The 18,888-nt window shown below is 41.8% G+C and overlaps 1 protein-coding gene across 4 annotated transcripts in view; it reads left to right on the top strand.

Annotated features, from left to right (window-relative positions):
- Positions 1–18,888, top strand: part of msh3 (mutS homolog 3 (E. coli)) — a 135,493-nt gene that overhangs the window by 78,100 nt on the left and 38,505 nt on the right. For all 4 annotated transcript variants that reach the window (XR_014751033.1, XM_084694863.1, XM_084694861.1 and 1 more), the window contains exons 9-15: positions 720–829; positions 1,047–1,161; positions 1,258–1,342; positions 5,809–5,918; positions 6,212–6,344; positions 7,510–7,697; positions 13,580–13,748. Coding sequence is in view for 3 of the 4 variants with exons in the window: in XM_084694863.1 (XP_084550989.1) it covers positions 720–829; positions 1,047–1,161; positions 1,258–1,342; positions 5,809–5,918; positions 6,212–6,344; positions 7,510–7,697; positions 13,580–13,748 (910 nt within the window). In the remaining variant the exon portion in view is untranslated. The remainder of the gene's footprint in view (positions 1–719; positions 830–1,046; positions 1,162–1,257; positions 1,343–5,808; positions 5,919–6,211; positions 6,345–7,509; positions 7,698–13,579; positions 13,749–18,888) is intronic.

The raw sequence follows: 18,888 nt of genomic DNA, 5'->3' as shown, positions 1-18,888 counted from the left end.
TCCAAACCGTGACCAACGCCAGTCTCCCTTCTCTCCAGAACGCATTAGTCTATCGCACAAACTAGCCCCCCCCCTCCATTAGTCTATCACACAAACCAGCCCCCCAGATTAAGACATGTTTGTAGGTACCTGGTGACATACAGTATAGCCTCAACTTTCCTAGACTTTTAGTATACGGTTCTAGGTAGGTTACCTAGCGAAAAGTAGCCTAAACATTTCTAGACTTTGGGCTACGGTACTTATGCTGAGGGCTCACTGATATTGCTGTCTGTCTTACTAGCACGTTGAGAGATGTGTTAAGGTGTTGTTACCACTTCAGGTGGCTAGCATGTAATGAGCATGCATCTCACTCTTTCTGGGAGGTGGAGTGGCTGGCAAGTCCTTAGCTCCTTTGCAACTGTGTGGTGTGTGAGTGTGTGTGAGGTGAGGGTCCTGGGAGTATTGGAGATGCAGAAGGGACAGGGTGTGGCCATTACACATACATTGTGTTGACACTATGAACTGCATATGTGTGTGTGTTTGCATGAAGAAAGCGCAGCAACACTCTTAGGTCCACAGCCACATGTTTGCCTTGGTTACCTTGGCAACAGCAGAGAGCACACAAAGAAACAGAGTCCTTCGAATCCCAGTGGCCAGAGTGGCAAAACATAGATGGAAAGAGAGATGGAGAGGGAAAAACATCTCTCTGTGTCCTGATGGTTTCTCTTGTCTTTCTCCAGTGTCCTGAAAGATGATCGTGTTCGTGTGGAGAAGAGGGACAGCTCTCAGTTTGAGTTTTCTTCAGCAATGAACACAATCACAGAGTTCTATTGTTACAAAGACAACAAAGGTGTGTGTGTGTGTTTGTGTGAGTGTATGTCAAGGGAAAGTGGGGCTCATAGACCTACTTTTTCCTTGGTAAAGGGGAGGGACACACGTGTGTTTGTGTGTGTGTGTGTCTTTCGTTTTTTATTTAAGGGAGAACAATTGATGAAGCTAGAAGACTAGTGATGAAGAGGTGGTTTGAGGTTATGATTCCTGTGTGTGTGTGTGTGCGCGTGTTGCAGGCTCCCAATCTCTCTCCAGTGTTGCAGCGTTGGAGGCTCCTGTAATCTGCTGTCTGGGACCTCTCATCCATTACCTCAGAGAATTCAACCTGGAAAAGGTTCTCCTCAGTAATAGGTACACACATGCTGAATGCACATTCACACACATAAATACAAATGAATGTAAACATACACACCCTCATAAGTAAGTAAGCGTGTGTGTGTCTGGTAGCTCTTTCAGACATCTGTCATGCAAAGCTGATGGCATGATGCTTAGTGCCTCCACTCTGAGAAACTTGGAAGTACTTTGTAACCAGGTAAATACCCTACTAAACTAAAGAGTAAAACTCTATTACACCCTACTATACTCAAAGATATCCTCCTATACACAATACTGCTACTGTATACTACTATACCCTACTATACACAACTACACTCTCCTATGACCTACTGCTGTACTCTTCAATACCCTACTATAGACTGATATATCTTACTGTACTATACTATAGCATACCAACTAAACACTACAATGTCATACTATGCTCTACTATACCTACTATACCTTACTACATCATCCCATTGGAAATTCGGTAATTTAGTCAAAATTAAAGTTATATTTTTGGACAGAGCCGAAGCACACGTCCGCAACCCACTCAACACCAGCTCACGACCCAAGGTTTCCCAGTAGAACATTGCCCAAAGCATTACACTGCCTTCGCTGGTGGTGTGGTGCCAGCAGAAGCACTGCACCGCCTTCTTCCCATAGTGCATCCTGGTGCCATGTGTTCCCCAGCTAAGCGATGCACACGCACCCAGCCATTCACGTGATGTAAAAGAAAACGTGATTCATCAGACCAGGGGCCTGTTCCATAAAGGCCGCTCAAAAAAGCTAGACTTAAAGTCCTAAACTTGAATACGTTTAATTAGACAAGCAGGGCTTAAGCGGTTCCATAAAGGCCCACGCAGTCATACTAGTCCTACTCAGCTCACGCAGTCCTACTAATTCAAGTCAGATTTAAGTAGTCAGGCTAATTGCACGTGCACCCTATTCTTAAGCAGCCCGAGAGGTAAAACATGGATCATACAATCCACAACGGCAAAAGCAATGCACACGGCCACGTGACTTCTTCCAGAAAGAACGTTCTCTTTAAATCGTGTACAATGACAGCTCCCTCATCCACCGCTTCAATCAAAATAAAATGACACGCCATGATTGACGTTGTGAACGATAGGCTACTTAGGTCGAGGACCTTTTTAGACTTTCGTTGATTTAAAAAATCCCCTCTAAACTCATTTAAATTGACTTTTTTGACATTGTTTAAAATACATTGCTAACTATGAATCAATACATTATCCAGTAGCCTAACTTTTTGGTTTTCGTGTCAGGGAAATGGAGGGCGGATTTAGGTTTGTTTTGCAATTGAAGGCTACTGTTAACAATTATATTGCTATGATAATTTTACTCGGATCATTCAGATTTGAGATATAGGCCTATGCCTGATGCCTACTAACATCCATACATTTAACAGCTATGGTGTGTAGACTATCAAAGCAATGTTCATCATTGTTTAATGCATTAGGCTAAATGTTGTAGCCTATCTCACTGGAAAATGGCTACTTAAGTTGATTTTCTATCAATGTTGAACATATTGAACTGATGAGAATAAGAAAATGAGAATATACGTGGTAAATCATAGTTTTCCCGTTGGGTCAGTGTTACAGGAACGTCTAGTTAAGCACCAAGTCACACTAAGCCTGACAGTTAGTCTGACCCTGACCAGACTAGTTTCGCTGCCTAAGTTGCCATAGTAACCGAGTTCGAACTACGTTGAGCTAGCTTTATGGAACCCAATGAACAAAAAATTAGTCAGACTAACTGACATAAGTCTGGCTTATTCGGTAAACTCGCTTTATGGAACAGGCCTCAGGCCATCTTCTTCTATTGCTTAGTCCAGTTCTGATGCTCACTTGCCCATTTGTAGGTGATTTCGGTAGTGGACAGGGGTCAGCATTGGAACCCTAAATGGTCTATGACTATGCAGCAAATTGCTATCAGAACCAGCATGAACTATATCAGAAATGTTCTGGAGCTCGTCTGTTGAATCGGACCACACTGGCCAGGATTCACTCCCCACATGCAACATCAGCCTTGGCTGCCCATGAAACTGTCGCCAATTCACAGTTTTTCCTTCCTTGGACTGCTTTTGATAAGTACTGACCACTGCAAACGGGAACACCCCACAAGAGCTGCAGTTTGGCGGTGCTCTGACCCAGTCATCGAGTCATCACAATTTGACCCTTGTCAAAGTCGCTCTAATCCTTAAGCTTACTAATTTTTCCTGCTTCTAACACATACGCTTCGAGGACAACATTTTTACTTTCATGCCTAATATATTGACCTACTGAGAGGTGCCATGATAACAAGACGAGAAGTGTTATTCACTACACCTGCCAGTGGCTGATGGGTGTATACTAGGGCTGGGAATCTTTTTTTATTTATTAACGAATTAATTGCACAATATGCTGTGATTAATTGCATTTTCCCTAAGCTGGTTGTCATCATGTAAAACACTGAATTAAATCAATTAACACAGGTATATTTCAAATAGAACATTTTATGATATCTCGTGAACTGTAAACAGTCTCTCCATGGAACTACAGAATAGTAATTTCCATCCAGCAACTTTATAAACAACAAAGTGTTTAAGTGCACGTTGAATATTTAAAGTATAAACCCTGAAGGTTATCAAAAATACTGGACAGGTCTCTACGTTAACTTTTGTTTTGCTGGAACACATGCCTCCAAGTGAAAAACTTTAGGGGCACAGACAAACATTTAAGGGCACAGTCAGTTTCTGTTTTTAAAAACTTTAAACATTGCATTATTATTAGACTATTGAATGAATTACACAAAATTGACCGGAAACAGGATTGGTTACTTATTTCATCATTACATATTCATTTATTACTTTTTTGTATTTATTGTAACATTGTTTCAAACTGACTGGCTTGGCCAAGCTTTGTAGCATGGGAGTCTTGATCTTTTTCCAGTTGACAGCCAGTTTTCAACACATTTAGAGGCATCAAACATTTACAGGGAGGGCGCCTCTGTACTGATCCAAATGAGGTCCTCTGTGGTGGATGGGTTCAAACTACAAATTACATACATTTCATGGGAAATGTAGTTTTTATGTTGTATTCGCACCGGTGTTTATGTAGGGTCGCAACTGCTCTTGGTTCTCAGCATGGCTCGCGGTAGGACAGAAGGGGATTCAGTTGGGATGTTAATTTTGTTGACCGAAGCATTGTTTAAGTTAATATTGTTAAACTTGGACGTTAGTTTGCTTAGTTCTATTGTTCACACTGAGTGTGAAGGTTTGCTAGCTAGATCACTAGCCAGGCTGTTACAGCGCAGGACAGATGCAGTATGCTATCGCAGGACGCAACCTATGAGGTAGTGATGGGAAGTTTATTTTACTGATTCGGTTCTTTGAATCTCGTTCAGTAAAATGAACAAATCTTTTTTCGAGTCATTCGTTCTTTTCAATGGGGGGGGGGGGGGGGCTATACGTCCACTGCAAACACGTATGATATTCTCATGTAGGTTAGTGCATGACATGTAGGTTTGTGCACCAGCAGATACTATTTCAAAAGAAATTCCTGCATTAAAATAATGTATCATGAGTTTGTATGATTTGGTCATGTATTATCACACTAGCATTTAATTATCACGTCAAACAATTACACTGCACTAAACTGTAAGTGTAAATGTAATGTGAAAATAACAAGTCATACCAGTCAGTATGATGACTTGAGCGAATATCCTTCACATATTACTAAAACAGCGGCCACGCAAAAGGGAATAAGGAAACAGTTTCATCTACAGAAAAAAACTATGTAGGTCACGTGAAAAAAGGATCCAAAGACTCGTAGAAAGACCGAGTCGGGAAATTAGCGAATCGTTCGTTTCCTCTAGCTACAGAGCCTATGCAGGTCACGTGAAAAATGATCCAAAGGCTCGTAGAAAGACCGAGTTGGGAAATGAATGAATCGTTCGTTTCCTCTAGCTACAGAGCCCATGCAGGTCATGTGAAAAATGATCCAAAGACTCGTAAAAAGACCAAGTTGGGAAATGAACGAATCGTTCGTTTCCTCTAGCTACAGAGCCTATGCAGGTCACGTGAAAAATGATCCAAAGACTCATAGAAAGACGGAGTCGGGAAATGAATGAATAGTTTGTTTCCTCTAGCTACCAGTACAGAGCCTATGCAGGTCACGTGAAAAATGATCCAAAGACTCGTAGAAAGACGGGAAATTAACGAATCACTCGTTGAGGGGACTCCTTACTCCCGAGTCCTTATAAGGATTCATTCAAAATGAACGAATCGTTCACAAACGACACATCACTACTATGAGGTTTATCCGAGTCATGATTATTCGTAGTTGAAATCACTCAAAAAAAAAGAGGAATAAAAGTTTCCTGTTAAAAATAATGGTTTGAGCATTTTCGGGTTCCATAGACGCAAAAATGGTCTGGCGTTAATTGCGCTAAATTATTTTTTACGCGTTAAACATTTCAAATTAATCGCTTAGATTAACTCGTTAACTTTCCCAGCCCTAGTGTATACTATACCTTATTACACCCTATTATACACAACCATACCCTATTATACTCTACATACACTATTATACTCTGCTACATCTCCACTCTACTCTACCATACTATTATTATTATTATTATACATATTATACCAAACTGTACTCTACTACATGTGCATGTCAGACAGACGGAGGTGTGAAGGGAAGTCTGCTTTGGGTGTTAGATCACACCCACACACCCTTTGGGAAAAGACTGATGAGGAAGTGGGTGAGCCAACCTCTCACACAAACAAAGTGAGTACCCACTTGCATGTGCACACACACATACACACACAGACATCTGAACCGGTATTGAGTTATGCAGGGAATTAACTGATTTTAAACCTTATTCTCCTTCATCCCTTTTGCTCTCCCTCCTTCTCCCCCTTACTCCATCTCTCACTCTCTACCCAAAACCCCCTTCTTTGTGACTACCCCTCCACCCACCCACCCACCCTTCCTTCCTCCTTCTCTTTCCTGTCCACTCTCCCTCCCCTTCTCTCCACTTTCCTCCCTCCCTTTCCTTCTCCGCCCCTCGTTCACCCCAGGTCTATCTCAGAGCGCCTAGATGCAGTGAGTGAGATATTGCAGTCTGACTGTGCCAGTCTGGCCTCCGTCAGGGCTCTGCTCACCTGCCTGCCAGACCTTGAGAGAGGAGTCTGTAGCATATACCACAAAAAGGTACACACACAGTCACACACATACACACAACGTCCAAAGGACATTTAGACATTCACATATGCATCAGCGAGGAGAATGGATTCAACACTGCAACGCTCTGCTGGGCATGAGCTGAATGCTCTGTGTGGGTGAAATTGGAAACTGCATCAACTAGCTAGCTAGTCGGTCTCGGACAAAGAGGACTCAGGATTTTATTTCAAGATCGGTCAAGACCTCAACTGCGGGAACTGACTTGGTCTGACTTGGTCTCAGTTTAGGTGGTCTTGACTACAACACAGGTTTAGATTGTCCTTTTTACTTATGAAAAGGTGGTTATGGCCAGAGTCTTTGTTAAAATATCTGTACTTAAGTGTATAGCACTTTGAATATTAAAAACAGCAAGAATATGGACACCACAAAAATCTCCACAATGCTCATATTCTACATTCCTTTGCTGTTCCATTCCTCACCGGAGCTTGCCGCACCTCTCCTCGCAACCCCTCGGGGCCTTCCCCCAACATCCAGTTTTTTTGACAATATATTAGAACTCAACGCTTTGCCTTGCATGTGTGAATGCCCTACAAGCCTGCACCACAAGTAGGTACACTTAAACACATACATGCTGAACTCTTGCATGCATGCATGCATACAGACGTGCATATACGCATGCATGTATATGTAGACATGTACATGTGTACATATGCATACAGACATGTACACACACACACATGCATAAACAGTGCCCTCAATGACTCCTGTCTCATTGGTTGACAGAATCTCATCAGATATACAACCTTCAAATGTCAAATATGTGTGTGTGCGTTTGTGTGTGTGTTAGTGTGTGTGTTAGTGTGTGTGTGTGTTTTCTGCATGTGGTTGTGTGTGAGCACTTTTTTGGAGATGAGAAAAGGCTGGTTTATATTTGAGTGATTTTATGTTTACCTTAATTCCTGTCTGGCTCCTGATTGTTCCATATCAGTGTTCCCAAACACACACACACACACTCAGAGATGGACATTCCTTGTCCTATTTCCTATCTCTCTGTTAGTGTGTATATAATAGTCCCTTTCTGGATGGCACTATTTTCATAATGAAAGTAAGTTTGTAGTTGTGGTCTCTTGTGTGCTGGGACATCACTGTGACACTGTGTGTGTGTGTGTGTGTCTGTCTGTCTTTGTTTGTCCAGTGTTCTACTCAGGAGTTCTACCTCATCTGCAGCTCGCTCTCTCGTGTGGGGACGGAGCTACAGGCTGTCCTCCCTGCTATCCAATCACAACTGACCTCCTCTTTATTACTAATGCTATTAATGGATACCCCAGACATGTTGGCTCCCGCCCACAACTTCCTCAAAGTGCTCAACGAGAAGGCAGCCAGGTGAGGATGTGTGAAGCAGCCTGAAGTCATTCTTCTCCAAAGGTCATTGGGCTACATTAAGCAACATGCCGCAGCGAGTAGCTTAGCAGCAAAATCACTCTTACTTGGCAACAAAGTGAAGTTAAACTTTTAGCAAATGAGCCATGGCTGATCAGAAGGAAGATGTGTTCTTCTTATATTATTATCTTAAACTTTAGTTTGTATATTAGCATTTTAGCTGACATGGAGGTGGAACTGATTGCATCAGTTGCTGGCTTCCCTGTCCTGTAAGATGCATCCAAGTATATTCACAGGGACGTTAATGTAAAAAAACCACCAAAAAATGTGGTCGGGAAGTTGGGTCTGGGGGGGGCACGTTTGGGGAAAAACTGTCCGAACAGGAGCTGCTCCCATTCTGAGGGAACTTTGCATGGGCCTGAACCCATACTTCCAAAGAAGAGTTCCATGCAGCTCATTCTGGACCTACAACTCTTAAACAAAGGTGTGGCCAAAAAGCCCTTTTGTATGTTTGACGACAAAGCATGTTCTGTGCTGTGTACAGAGGGGCGACTTCGGGCTCAGCATAGACTTAAAGGACAAGTATTTCCATGTGCCGGTCACATGAAAGCACAGGAAATATCTGCGTTCCATGAGTCTCACACACAGTCACCCCTCTGTCCGTGATGTCTGATCCCATGTAGTCGTGCCCTTCTACACATGCGCCTACTGCAAAGGTGGTTTGCCCAGCTGTGACTATATCCTGGTCGCAGGCTGCTGGTGATACTATGTTCCGTTGGAGCTAATCTATCCCATTGGAGAGACTCACATTCATTGCCAGGTGGGTAGGGGAATGGCAGGAGGGTTAAATGAGGGGAGAGGGACTTCTATAAGACGCTCCACATCAACCTCCTAGAGCTCGAAGTGGGCTGTCGTTAATTCTCATAGCCTCCTACCGCCCTGGAACCCCTTGGTTCCCAGAACTAATGAGTCTGGTGAAGGAGGGGGCCTCTTTCTCAACGCAATGATATAGTTGGGCGGAAAGTTTCTGTTTAAGAGGCAAAATGACGGAACAATCGACAAAACTAAAGTTATATGTAGCATTGTCAAGCTGTCATCCAGACTATACAGAGCATGCGCACGTGGAATCCACAGCGCGTTCTGCACAGGTTGTGCACAACACAACAACATTATCTAAGCAAACAAAAGTTGAAAACACAACAACATTGGCACACAACACAATGATGTTAACAAAAACGAAACATTTATAAAAACGCTGCATTTCAAAAAACAATCAACTACTTACAACACCACAACATTAACTGACAACACAACAGCATTGGTTCACACCACAACATCAGCCCAAACCACAACAACATTTGCAGAAAAGCTGCGTTTCAAGTTGCTCACAACGGAAGTGCTCCAGACCACTAGGGGCATCTGTACTCTACTGTACCTGTCTTGGAGGTTTGCTATCAAACATAACGCAGTACAACATCGCTCGGTAACACTTTAGAATAATGGTCTGTTGTTAATGAGTAGCTATGCAGGAAGTAATAGGTAGTTCTACATTAACACTGTATTTAATACTATTTACTAATATGGAAGATTAACGAAGCAGTAAGTAATAGCGAATTTAGTACAAAGGTAATTCCTTGGTAGGTATTTGATTATTTCTAAATAAATATAGCCTCATTGAAAACTACTTGTGAACTATGACCAATTAAGAATAACCAGTGAATTACTAATCACAAAAGTAATGTCTAAAAAGTGAACAATTCTGTTTTTTTTTACTCTTAGCATGGTCATAACATTTCAGAAGCTTGTGCCTGAAATTGGTTATTTGTGGAAACCAGTCTACCAGTCTAACCCCCCCGCCCCATTTGATCATACTGTATGATTATGGGACACGTCCTCCCCAATATTTGATCATACTGTATGATTATGCAGGCAATTTCGATGTGTCTGCTATTAGGTCTTTCTGCGGCTCAGAAAATATCAAATCACGGCAGGTCCATTTTCCAAATCCAGTCAACTTGGCTTACCGAAACCTATTTGTCCTGAATCCATGTCATGTTTTCCCAAAACCTATACTCTGGTGCAACGTCAATGAGTGAGTTAGGAGCGTAAAATCATTTGGCAGTGGCACATTTTTATGGAGGGTAAATATCCAGTATTTGGCTAACAAACGACAAAGCGAGACCTTTTAATTTCACTAGAATTTCGAATTGTAGAATTAGTGCAAATTTCGAATTGTAGAATTAGTGCGAATTTCGATTGCAATACTATACAGTTTGTATGAGGGACTTTTTACAAGCTCGCCGACAGCTATAGCCTGGCTTTACAGCTAGCAACAACTGTAGCTAGCGATTTGGGTTAGGGTTAGCCATGTACTTACTTATGACTTATTTAGCCATTATGTTTGACTCAGTTTATCATCACAGTTTGTTGAATGTGTTGAATGCATTGTGCCAAACAAAGGATGTTTATTTCAGACATATTTTACAAAATGCTACTTGAATGCCCATGTGCATTTTTGCATTATGTAGGATTTTCTTTTACGATTTTATGGAAGTCTTCCAGTGCATATAAAAGTGTTATCCAATCACTGCAGTTTTTTATGTTGTAGATGTTGTGAGGTGACGTTAGTGAGGTGTTATGGTGTTTTTCACTTTGAAATAATGGTCCAGATTACAGTTACTGAAGGATGGACAAGGTAACTCTTGAGTAATTAGTGAGGAGTTAACATGTTTGTCACTTTAAAATAATGGTCCATATCACAAGTAGTTACTGCAGGATGACAATGTAACACTTGAGTAATTAGTGAGGAGTTAACATGTTTGTCACTTTAAAATAATGGTTCACATCACAAGTAGTTCCTTCAGGATGACAAGGTAACGCTTGAGTAATTAGTGAGGAGTTATTCTGGTTTTCGTAAGTAATAGGCCTATAATAAGTCTAATTTTATATTTGACACATACGGTACAGGCATACATTTCTGTGAGGCACTAGTGATATTCTAACAAATATTGTAATCTGGAAGATGTGGTTTTGTGCTTATCGCAACATAAATGCAGGATGCTAATTTTTTTGACAAGAGAACATCAATGTTTGTATTCATATCCTAAAGAGAAGTCCTCAGACGGCTACTGTAACATAAAGGTAGTTGTAGTCTGAGACATTGAACTGACACTCAAGAGCTCATAATTGTAAACTAATCCAATCATGAGTGTCAGCATCACTTCCTAATTATTAAAAATGTTATACAAATGATCATTATTTGTATTATACTATGTTTAAATTTGAAATAAACAGAGAACATTCGTCCATCCTTTGGTAAGAGTAGTCCCAATCTCAACCTGTAGTTAACGTATTTGGGGGGATATAATATTCATAAACTGGTTTCCACAAAGAACCCATTTGATGCACAAGCTTTTGAAAAGTTATGATCATGTTAAGAGTAAAACAACCAAATTGTTCACTTTTTAGACATGCTACTTTTGTGAATAGTAATTAATTGTTTATTATTTCTTAATTGGTCATAGTTCACAAGTAGTTCTCAAGAGGATACATTTATTTAGTAATAACCAAATACCTACTAAGGAACTACCTTTGTTGTAAATTAGCTATTACTTACTGCTTAGTTAATCTTGGTTCCATCATAGTTAATAGTATTAAATTCGGTGTTAATGTAGAACTACCTATTACTTCCTGCATAGCTACTTGTTAACAACGGACCATTATTCTAAAGTGTTACCCATCGCTCAAACTAAGAGAGGGCGTGCATTTTGTAAAATATAAGATTATAATTAAAATATGATAAAACCAATTGGTAATTTGAGTTGTGTTCTTGGTTGGAATGATTTCAAATTGACCGGCTGTCAACAAGTTTGTTTTTATTTTATGGGAACAGCGCTTGACATTAACATTTTTGCTCACCAACCACTGTGGCTACTGGTTTTCCAAAGTTACTAGCCACTGAGAAATTACATTAGCCAAAAATTGTCTATATTACCAAATGTTCTAGCCTCTCTGGGGTAAATAAAAAAAATGTTAGACAAGCTTCCTTCCAACTTACCTTCTCCGTCACGTGTGTTCGCGCATCTATGTTGCTTACCCAGTAACGAACGTCGGTGGCCGAAACTGTTCCCTGTGTTTGCGCGTCTATGTTGCCTAGTAACGAACGCAGTCGGTGGCCGAGACTGGGGAAAACGATACGTGGCGGCAGGAAACTTCACTCCGTGTCAGAGGCGTTGTTAGACATAAAACTCTACTGGGGCACAGGCCCCTATTTCTTTTTTCTTCCAAGCGTGCTCTGCACAATACACTACTCGGCTATAGAAACTCCCCTTGCTTAACCCACTATACAACAGTTCAGGGACGCAGGTTTGATATTAGCTTTGGTGGCAGGGAGAGGTATAGACATTGTTGGAATACTCTGCTGTTCATTTGAGGTTTTATATTCATAAAAATATTATAAAAGTCATAATTTTTCAAAATGGTATGGGTAGTTTTCACCCGGTCCCTAACGTGACACCGCAAAGTAGCGTCTTCCGAATGTCGAATATGAAACTAACTTCACCTTGGTCTTTGACCGGGACATCAATAGTTAATGCCAGCGCGCATTCATTTTTGTATTCATTTGAGCGCAAATACTGTTTTATAAGCTTCATGTAATATTGTTTTTATGTTTTTGTCAAAATATGATCTATAGGCCTATAATTTTTTTATTTTCTTTAGTATTGTAATGTTTTCTTAGCCTACCTCAATTTTTGTGTCCAAGTTCAACACCTGGACTTCTGTGTGCGTGCTGCAGTGGCTAATTGGCAAGCTCAGAAGAGCGCGGTGACATGGAATTCTGCAGGCATCGGTTTGTGTTTTTGGTTAAACTGCTTTGATTTTACAAGCTTTGTGCAGTACTGTGTTTATTTTTTCCGGGATTATCAATCTAAGAACTGTTAGCTCTGTAGGCAAACTTCAGGGGGTACAGGAGAGTCTGTGATAGATTTGACTTTATTACCATAGAGGTCAGGGAAACGGGTCTGTAGTTACTCAGTCCTGTTGGCCTTGGCTTTTTGGGCACAGGGATGATGGTGGAGGCTTTGAAACAGGGTGGCACATGGCATGCCTCCAGAGAGGTGTTGAAGATGTTGTTGAACACAGCTGGAGACAGCTGGTCATCACAGTGCTTCAGGGTGGCCGGAGAGACAGAATCTGACCCAGCTGCTTTGCGGGGGTTCTGCCTCTTGAAAAGTCTGTTGACTTCTCCCTCCTGAATGGAAAAAGTCGTCTTTGTGGGGGTGGGCCTCTGGTTTGGGCAGGTGGGGGTGAGGACAATCCAACTGTTAAAAGCGATAGTAGAACTCATTCAGGTCGTTGGCCAGGCGAGAGTCATTAATGGAGTGAGGGGCTCAGGGCTTGTAGTTGGTGATCTGCCTGAATTCTCTCCAGACAAAAGCAGACCAGGGGTGCGTTTCCCGATAACGATGGATCGTAGCAACTATTGAGCTAAAAAACGAAACCATCTATATTTCTTACGTGCGTTTCCCGAACATTCAACTTTCGGGAAACGCAGCCCTGGCTGTTTTTGGCGAATTAACTGCGGGTGCCCTCTTATGTAGGGAGCACATATGTTTTTGTGTTTCAGTGATTGGCTACGTGAACATATAGGGGTAAATCAATGGTGCTCCACTCCACTAAAGTTATCTCCATAACCATTGTTACCTGGTGTGCACTGGTTGTTACTGATTGTGTACTAGGTGTACATTGTGTGACTGGGTGTTACTGGTTGGTACTGCTTGTGTACTGAGTGTCTACTGGTTGTTACTCTTTGTATACTTATTGTGTACTGGGTGTGTACTTGTTGTGTGTTGGGATTGAATGTGTATGTACTGGTTGTGTTGCAGGGCAGGGGATAAAAGGGAGCTTTTTTCAGATCTGACTGGGTTCCCAGTGCTGCAAGAGCATCATCAGCAGATCCAGGAGGTTCTGACAGACATACTGGACCACCTTAGGGAGGTCCGCCTGACACTCAAAACCCCCTCACTGGACTACACCTCGATCTCTGGACATGAGGTACCTACCTACCTATGTGTATGTGTGTATGTGTGAGTGCACTCGTGTGTGAGATTGATAGGTAACTTGGTGCAGGTCGGAGTCAAAGATTTGATTTACGCGTGTTTGTGTTTGCGCACGCGCACTAAGGTCTTAAGGTGTGTGTGTGTAAGTGTGTTTTAATCAAAGTGACATATCCTTCTGTTATGAATGCCTGGTGGGCAGGGAAACTAACAGGCCACTGCAAACATAAACGATGAACCAGGGTGAGGAAATAGGGGAAGAGGAAATGGACACAGAACAACCGTGGTAACAGAAAGAAAGGGAATTTATTTTCTCCTCACAAACACACGGTATAACAATAATAATAATAAATATAGCTGCAAGCAGCGATGCGGGTTCCTCCTCAAAATGGCAAAATATTATAAAAATGTACAATGTAGAAGCAAAACGATTTCATGTTTGGCCAACAACAATAGGCTGAATGGGGATTTGAACTCATGAGCGTAGGGTTACAAGTCAGTCTCTCTATCCTCTCTGCTACATACCAACTGTTGGGAACCATGAGTGATGTCTGAGAAGTCTTGTGCAGTTGTCCCACGTTAGCAACAAATCAAACTAAACCTACTATATTCAACCGTGTTGGTTAAACAGTACTAACTAGTTCATTCACTGTGTTAATGAAATGCACTCCACGGCTACAAGCTAGCTAACGCTATACACGAGTCATTAACTTAATCATGCAAGCCCAGGTAACGAAACAATTGAAACCCATTCCCTTTTGAATACAATACCTCTGCTGTTAAGACCGTTTAAGAAATGTTGCAACAGGCTACAGTCTGAATCACGGATATAGCTCTATGACATAAGTTACAATCAGGGGGTAAATTGGGGTTTGATATATCGGGGGGGCTCTGTGGTTTCTGGGTTTCAATGGCACATGTGTATGCAAAGCCTACTAAACAGGTATCCTACTCAGTTTAATGACTAACGCAGACTACCTAACTCACTACCCTTCGAATACATTTGTATAGTACTACTATGTGCCTCTTTCAATCATATCTTTAACATATGAAACGTTGAGATTGTATCATGTTGCGGAAAAAACATGAAAAACTGAACCTAACAACAGCTAGGCTAGGCTAGGCTAGCTCATAACATTCAGTTCTCGTTCTCGCCAAACAACGGTTAGGATCTACTGAAATTATTACCAAACTTAACTTTACGCTAGTAGCCTAACAAACTCATTCACTGTTGACTATATATATATATATAATATATTTAAGTTGTATGCATAATTTGTGATGACTTACTTTGATTTAGTAGTTGCTTCTCTTAGATGCTGGTTTGCCTTCGTACCTCGTGGCAGAAAATAACCGGAAATAACCAGGCTTCACACCTGTTTTTAGGTCACTTAATGATTTATTTATAGACATTCTTTATTATGTCTATGGATTTAATGGCCAGACATGGTAAAACTCTCCATGCCACCCTCTCCACACTGATCCGGCTGATGGTCAATGGTGTGATCTCGGTCTTCTTTCTCCTGTAGTCTATTAAGAGTTATTTTGTCTTTGCAGTGTTAAGGAGAAGGTTGTTGGCCGTGCTCCAATTCGACAGCCACTCCACTTCTTCTCTGTAGGCGGGCTCATCCCCCCCAGAGATAAACCCCGCCACTGTGTGGTCATCTGCAAACTTAACAATGGTGTTACTGTGATGGACAGGGGTGCAGTCGTGTGTGTAGAGGAAGTAGAGCAGGGGACTGAGCACACAGCCCCGGGGGGAGCCAGTGCTGAGGCTAAAGGTGCCAGTATGGTACTCAGACTCCGTTACGGATGGGCGGGCCGCTGGATAGGACGGATTAATTATCATTTATGTTGCCTTTATGGTTCTCCGAAGGCTGGGGGTGCTGAAAACAATTCACCGCCAGAACAGTAGGTGGAGAAGCGTTTTTTTGTTGAAAACACGTTGCTTTGTTGCGTTTTTGTAAGTTAGAAATCGTTGTTGTTTATTTCCCACCTCTAATAATATTATATTAAAGACTGTGTCTAATGCAATATAACCACCTGAAAGAGCAAATGTGGCCCGCCACGTCATTTTATGTGGCCCGCGGAAGCTTAATGGGCTATTGAAATAAGTCTACGCTGCTTTACAGCGTGCATTGACCATAAACAACATCTCTCACCATGCATTTTGATTGTGTTACGGCAAAGTGACGACATCCCGCCTTTAGAAAGCAGTGTATGCACATCAGTGTTAAACGCAAAGTTTAACTGGGTGAAGGCGAGCATGGTTTGAATGACAGCACTCCAATGCAGCCGGTTCTGCGAACATACCCCATGTGCATTTTCAGTCAAGGTCCTCGGGCATTCAACCCAAGTTGGTATCACTCTCGAACTTGGCTAGAGTACTCAGCCAAGCTAACATGTTTCTGCTTCCCTTGTCGACAATTTGGAGCCAGAAATGATGAAGACATCACCTTCATTAGACAAGGTTTTACCAATTGGAAAACGGCAATGTTTATTTTACATAAAGCTCAAAAAGCTATTCTGCGTTCAAATAAAGGGCAAAAAAAGTTTTGCTCTTGCGCTATGCGCTCTTGAATTTTGTCACCAAACACTGAGAAAAATATGCACATTTATCCTCCATGAAAAACAGCAGATTGACCAAGAATTTAAAGGCGGGCTTCAATTGCAGCATAATAGGCCCTATGTTCACTAAAGCTACAACAAAAACACCATGTTTTTACATCGTTACTGACGTTACATCGTAGTTACAACTGGCCCTTTGACGGCAACCATAATGCTGATGTGGCCCTCGGTGAAAATGAGTTTGACACCCCTGCGATATAGACAAGGCTCTGGTTTTGTGAATTCATTTCTCCACCACCAAGTGTATAATCCAATGTGAAAAATGATAAACAAAAAGACTGATATAATTGAAAACAAAAAGATCCATACAAACTGTATGTAGCCTACAGTCAAAACTACAATGTACTACTCTATGTCACTAAACTGTGGCAGTCAGTGCACAGACAACAAACTCACGTTTCTGAATTCGCTAGAGAAGAGAAGAAGTTTTATCACAGACGTCTTTCAAGAAGACAACCTTAGAGAAAGCGCCTTTCTGTCGAAGTCGGAAATGATGTCTTTGGAAATGATGTCGTAGCGGACCAATCACGGCCAAGGGGTATCCGTCGCTGTACAGCACGACGGATCGACAGGAATTTCAACGGTGCACGGGAGAGCTCTCCGACGGCCCCGCAGAGGACGGAGAAGGCGTTCCAGGGCGTTCCATCTATGAGTAGGCCCCTCCCATGTGTCCGTAATCGTGAAGTACGGAGAAGAAGAAGAATACTAACAAAAACAATAGGATTCCTCCTACCGGAGGAACCCTAATAAGAATACTAACAAAAACAATAGGTTTCCTCCTACCGGAGGAACCCTAATAAGAATACTTACAAAAACAATAGGTTTCCTCCTACCGGAGGAACCCTAATAATGTGTTTGTGTTTCGACCTGTGTGTAGGCTATGAGTTTGCTGGTTTTGAATATCCCAATACATGTCAGTTCAGAAAAGAAAATGATTTTAGTCAAATGGAATTTTAGTAGCATGCCGGCTGTAGGTGGCCTACTGCGGTGCGCATCACGCGTCATGGGAGCTTGGTTCGCGCGTATAGCTCGACCCAAATTGTTGCTGAAAGAATTGTTATATAGGCCAATGTTTGTTAATTAGGGTTCCTCAGGTAGGAGGGAACCAATTTTTTTTGTTAGTATTCTTCTTATTATTTTTCTTCTCCGCTAAATGGCTCAATAGCTCAAAAAATCGTGGACCCGATTTTTTCCAATTTGGCCCAATGATACAACAGGTCACTCATTACTCCCAGATGGCTAGTGGCCCATGTACGCCCATGGGTGGCGCTATAAAACACGCCCAAAGTCTACGTCATTTCCCCAGGGCCCCATTTCTCTAAAATGCCTGAAAATTGGTACACATGCCTTATTTCTCATGGGGAACAAAAAAGCCTCAAGAACCCATAAGGTCCACCATGACAGATTTTGCTGTACAGTCCAAATTTGGTACAACCTTCAAAACCCTTCTCTTCATGAACCATAGATCCAGTCGACTTGAAATTTGTCACAGATGTGTATAATACATGTTTTTATAAATGGTCAAATTGAATAAGAAATGCAATACAAAACGGGTGAAAGGGGTGTATTTATGTAAATGTCCACAGTGCCTCAATATCTTTGTGTCAATAAATGTAATATAATTTTGACTCATGGTTTTTCAAACCTAATAGAGTTCAAGACGACATCACTCTGAAGTACCATAAATAATTTCACCTTGGTATGTCTATAGATGAGTGAATTCAATTGAATTGCTCCACAGCGCGCGCTCCAAATTCTCACAGGCTCATCCTGCTCCTTGACACTAGGGTGACCATATGTCCCGCTTTGTGTTGTGTCGCAGAGTATTTTCATCCCTTGTCCCGCACATCGCATATTGAATATGCTGTGCGATACATTGCAAAGAGGGACAGGTGGTCAACCTACTTGACACGCGCGAGCTTGGCGAGACGCACACACATCCTTTCTGGAAAAGTTTCCAGGTCCCATCCAACGTCTATAAAGCCGGACAATGGATTTTTGGTGTTTCAAAACCCATTGACATTGTATGACTATGTTTAGCTTGTGTTCTGCTCCTTTCTCTTACCAACCGTCTCTGGAGGAGGGGATCCCTCTCTGAATTGCTCCTCCCAAGGTTTCTTCCATTTTTTCTCCCGTTGGGAGTTTTTCTGGGAGTTTTTCCTTGTCTTCCTTGAGGGTTTAGGTTGGTTGAGGGGCAGTTCTATGGGCGTATGTGAAGCCCTCTGTGACATACTTGCGTGTAAAAAGGGCTGTACAAATACATTTGATTTGATTTGATTTGAAATGGTGTGCTGACCAAGCCCCACCCTCACCCTAATTTCGCTTCCAATCGCAGCTCGCCGTTACAAATATAAATTATTTTTCGGCGGCCATTGTTGTTTTCAACTGGAATCGCCTGATAGCCGTGTTGGAGGCAGCCACGTTCGGTAAGTCCTATTTTTACCAATTTTAAGCTAGAATCAATGATTGGGTTTGTGAAAGTACACTACTCTTGAATTATGGTGAAGATT

This window comes from Hypomesus nipponensis, chromosome 28 (genome assembly GCF_054491055.1).
Source record: "Hypomesus nipponensis isolate SF chromosome 28, ASM5449105v1, whole genome shotgun sequence".
Classification (NCBI taxonomy): Eukaryota; Metazoa; Chordata; class Actinopteri; order Osmeriformes; family Osmeridae; genus Hypomesus; species Hypomesus nipponensis.
This window is presented reverse-complemented; position numbering and strand designations above follow the sequence as displayed.